At 69.6% G+C, this 3,465-nt stretch overlaps 1 protein-coding gene across 1 annotated transcript in view; it reads left to right on the top strand.

Moving 5' to 3' along the window:
• The first annotated feature begins 1,320 nt into the window (after positions 1 to 1,320).
• CADM1 (cell adhesion molecule 1) overlaps positions 1,321 to 3,465 on the top strand; it is a 166,297-nt gene continuing 164,152 nt past the window's right edge. The window contains exon 1 of the mRNA XM_076358456.1: positions 1,321 to 1,444. Coding sequence (XP_076214571.1) covers positions 1,339 to 1,444 — 106 coding nt within the window. The 5' untranslated portion in view covers positions 1,321 to 1,338. The remainder of the gene's footprint in view (positions 1,445 to 3,465) is intronic.

The raw sequence follows: 3,465 nt of genomic DNA, 5'->3' as shown, positions 1-3,465 counted from the left end.
TGACTCAACGCTTGCCCCGAGCGGTTTTCACTTCAGGCTTGGCAGGAGACGGGATGATGAAGTTAAACTGACAACCCACCTGCCTCAGGTTAACTTGGAATAACCTAATTAATAACCTTAGAAATATTTGACATCCTCTGCGTTTCCTCTGTTGATGCTTGTGCAGGCCCATCCTATTTCTGGCGTCGTAGGTGGGAGGGAGGACTCGGTCCCTCTCCCGGGTGAGACAAACCTGCCCAGCGACGGCTAGCCGTCCCCGTCCCAATTTATTAAGGCACGGCTTAGCAGTCGGGGGGGGGGGGGGCATGGCCGTTCACTTGTTAATTTACTCAGTTTAAACCCTGCCAAAACCGTCGCGCGGACGAAAATCGGCAGGGAAGGTTCATTTCGCGCCGGGCTGCGGTTAACGAGCCCCCACCGCTCCCGGTGGCCGCCGCCTGGCTCCCGCCGCGGGGGGGGCTCGCTGGGCTCCGGCCTCGCCGCGCCCCCGGAGCCGGGGAAGGCTCAACACCGCCTCCAGCGGCCTGGGGCCCGGGCGGAGCGGGCGGGGGATGCTGGGGGGGACGGACCCCCACCCCGGGAGGGAGGATGCTGGGGGGGGGGGACGGCGGACCCCGGGAGGGAGGATGCTGGGGGGGGGCGGACCCCGGGAGGGAGGATGCTGGGGGGGAACCCACCCTGGGAGGGAGGATGCTGGGGGGGGGGGGGGGGGGGGCTGGCGCGGGACAGGCGCCGAGCGGCGGCTGCGCGCAGCCTCCCCGCCTGTCGCTCCGTCGGCAGGAGTCGCGATAGGCGGCCGTGGGAAACGGGGGGGCTTGGGGTTTTTTTCTTCGGGTTTTTTTTTGTTTTTTTTTGTTTTTTTTTGTTAATTTTCTTGTTCCAGACCGCGGTTCTCTGGGTCTGAGCGCTGATGCGGCCGGGCTCGTCTCCCTCCCGTGCCCCGCTGTGCCCGTGGGCCCCGCTCTGCCGCGGGTGGGGGTGGGGGGTCACGGGGCCGCGGCCCGTGCGTGTGAAACGGCGCTTCGCTGCCGAAGCGCGGTCTCCCCCCCCCCTCCCCCCCCGCGCCGCTGCGGCGGGGCCCCCGAGCTGCTCGGCGGCGCCGGGGGCCTCGGCCCCGCGGGGGGCGGGGGGGGCGGTCCGGACCCCGCCGGTCAGGAGCGCCGAGGGGCCCCGCCGCCGCCCCACGGCCGCCGCTTCGTCCCCGGCCCCCGCCGCGGGGCGGGGCCTGGGCGTCGCCCCGCCCCCCCCCCCCGCCGCGCTGACGCGCGCGCATCTCATTAGCGGCGCGCGCGGTCGCTAGGTGCCGGCGCGGCGGCCAGAGCGAAGCAGGTGCCGGAGATGGCGGGTCGCGCCGAGCCCAGCGGCCCCGCGGCGTGCGGCGGCGCCCCGGGCCTCCTCCCGCTCCTCTTGCTGCTCCTCTCCGCCGCCGCCATCATCCCCAGAGGTAGGACGCCCCCGGTCCCGGCCCCGGCCCGCCCGCGGGGGGGCGCCGCCGGGGCCTGCGGGGGGCGGCGGCGGCGGTCCCCCCGGGCGCGGGAGCGGGGCGGCCCGGGCGCGGCGGCGGGGTGTCGCCCTCGGGGGACCCTCCAGAGGGGCGGGGGGGGGGGCGCGTTACGGCGGGAGAGCCGCTGGTGCGGATACGGCGAGGTCCGGGGGCCCTCCCCGCCCGGTGCGCGGGCGCCCGAGTTGGACGGCGGTCCCGGAAAGCATCCCCGGGGCCGGGGCACGGCGGGCGGCGTGCGGGGCGCCGCGAGCTCGGGGCGTGCCGGGGGGGGGGGCGAGGGAGGGAGGGAGCGGGGCGGGCGAGCGAGCGCTCGCCGGTGCTTGGCGGCGGGGAAGGGACCCCCGGCGGCGGCGGGGAGCGGCGGCGGGCTCACCCGCGCGTGTCGGGGCGGCGCGGGCTGCCGGTTACCATGGAAGCAGCTTCTCCCCGCTGCCCGTGGGCTCGTCAAGCGGCCTCGCAATTAAAAAGTAATTGCCGCGCGCGCCCCCTCCTCCCCCCTTTCTCCCCCCCCCCCCCCCCCCCCCCCCGCGGTGTTTTCCTCGGCCGCGGTGGGGGACGCTGCCCCGCGGCCCCGCCGCCGCCCGCGGGAGCGGGGGACCTGTTGGAATCCAAGCGCAACTTGCGAGGCGCTTCGGCCGCCTCCCTCCCCCGGTGGCAGCGGGGGCCCTGCCGAAAACGCCCTCCCGGCTGCCGCCGGGCGGGGGTGCCTCCAGCCCGGCCGCTTCTGGAGGCGACCGCCCGGCTCCGGCGCTTCGGGCGGAGCGGACGTTAATTAAAGGCGCCCGGCCGGGGCTCCCCGAGCCGGCCTCCCGCCTGCCGGGCGGGCTGTCGGAGCGGGACCCCAGCAGCCGGCGTCGCGGGGGGCGGTGGGCGGTGGTGGTGGTGGGGTGGGGTGGGGTGGTGGGGGGGCCTTGGGGCCAGCCCCGCGCCCCGGCTGCAGGAGCCCTTGGCGGCGGAGTGCCCTCCCCGGCACAGCGTGCCGCCTCGCCGGTGTTGCATCGCTCCTGCACTGAGCCGAGGAGCCGCAGGAGGGACTTGCGCTTGTGTCTGATGGCTTTGATAAAATACTCCTCCTTAACGCCACTTTATATTTACAGTGTGTCACTGGAGAGGCACAAGGCTTCATTTACTGGCTTGCGCGACGAGAGGAGCGAGCGTTATTTGCCCGGGACGTTTCGGGAAGAACAAGAAGGCCATTGAGCGATCTGTTGAATTTCGCTAATAGGAAAAGGGGGGGATAAAGGAGCAGGCAGCCCGGCCGAACAAAGAGCTTTATTCATAGGCGTGTTGTACATGCTTTCCCCGGTCTTCCCCAATGGCCTTTCTGGTAGGACGGTGGGGGGGGGGGATGCGAAAGCCGGTGTCATTTTCGGCTCGCTCTCCCTCTGCGAGAGGTCGGCGTCCTCCAAACGGGGCCGGGGGCTCCTGCCCGAAGGCCGGCTCCGCTGACGAAGATTGCTCTGTGTCTTAACGGTGCGCTCGTCGGGCTTCGGAAGTCCGGAAGGGTGACTCCGTTCTCCGAATTCAGCCGTTCCGCAGCGTCCGTTGAGGGCAGCCGGCAGCGATGGAAACGAGCCATCGGTGTCGGCTCTTTTCATTGCGAGACGGGGGAAAACACTCGTGTCGCTTCAGTACGACTCGTCTGCGCCTAGCAGCAGACGCCCAGATGTTTACGTAGTTGATGTCTTCTCCTCCTAGTTTTTCAGATGTTTTGTCGCAAGGTGCTTTTTGTGGAATTTATGTTTGGTTTAGCTCGATGCGTGGTGAGCTGCCCACCGGTTTGACCTGGAGACCCCGTCATTGAAAGACGCCTGAATTAAAAATAAAAGCCCGGTTGCAAGGACAGCTGCCTTCATTCTTTGTTTTGCTGTCTGACTCGTAATGCCTCGCCTCGCGTTTCGAAACCCCCTTTTCTTTTTTTTTTAAAGAGCTGTTTTTAACTGGAGGCTGCTGTGATCCTC

This window comes from Aptenodytes patagonicus, chromosome 23 (genome assembly GCF_965638725.1).
Source record: "Aptenodytes patagonicus chromosome 23, bAptPat1.pri.cur, whole genome shotgun sequence".
Classification (NCBI taxonomy): Eukaryota; Metazoa; Chordata; class Aves; order Sphenisciformes; family Spheniscidae; genus Aptenodytes; species Aptenodytes patagonicus.
The sequence above is the reverse complement of the archived record's forward strand: the minus strand, read 5'-3'. Positions and strand labels throughout refer to the sequence as shown.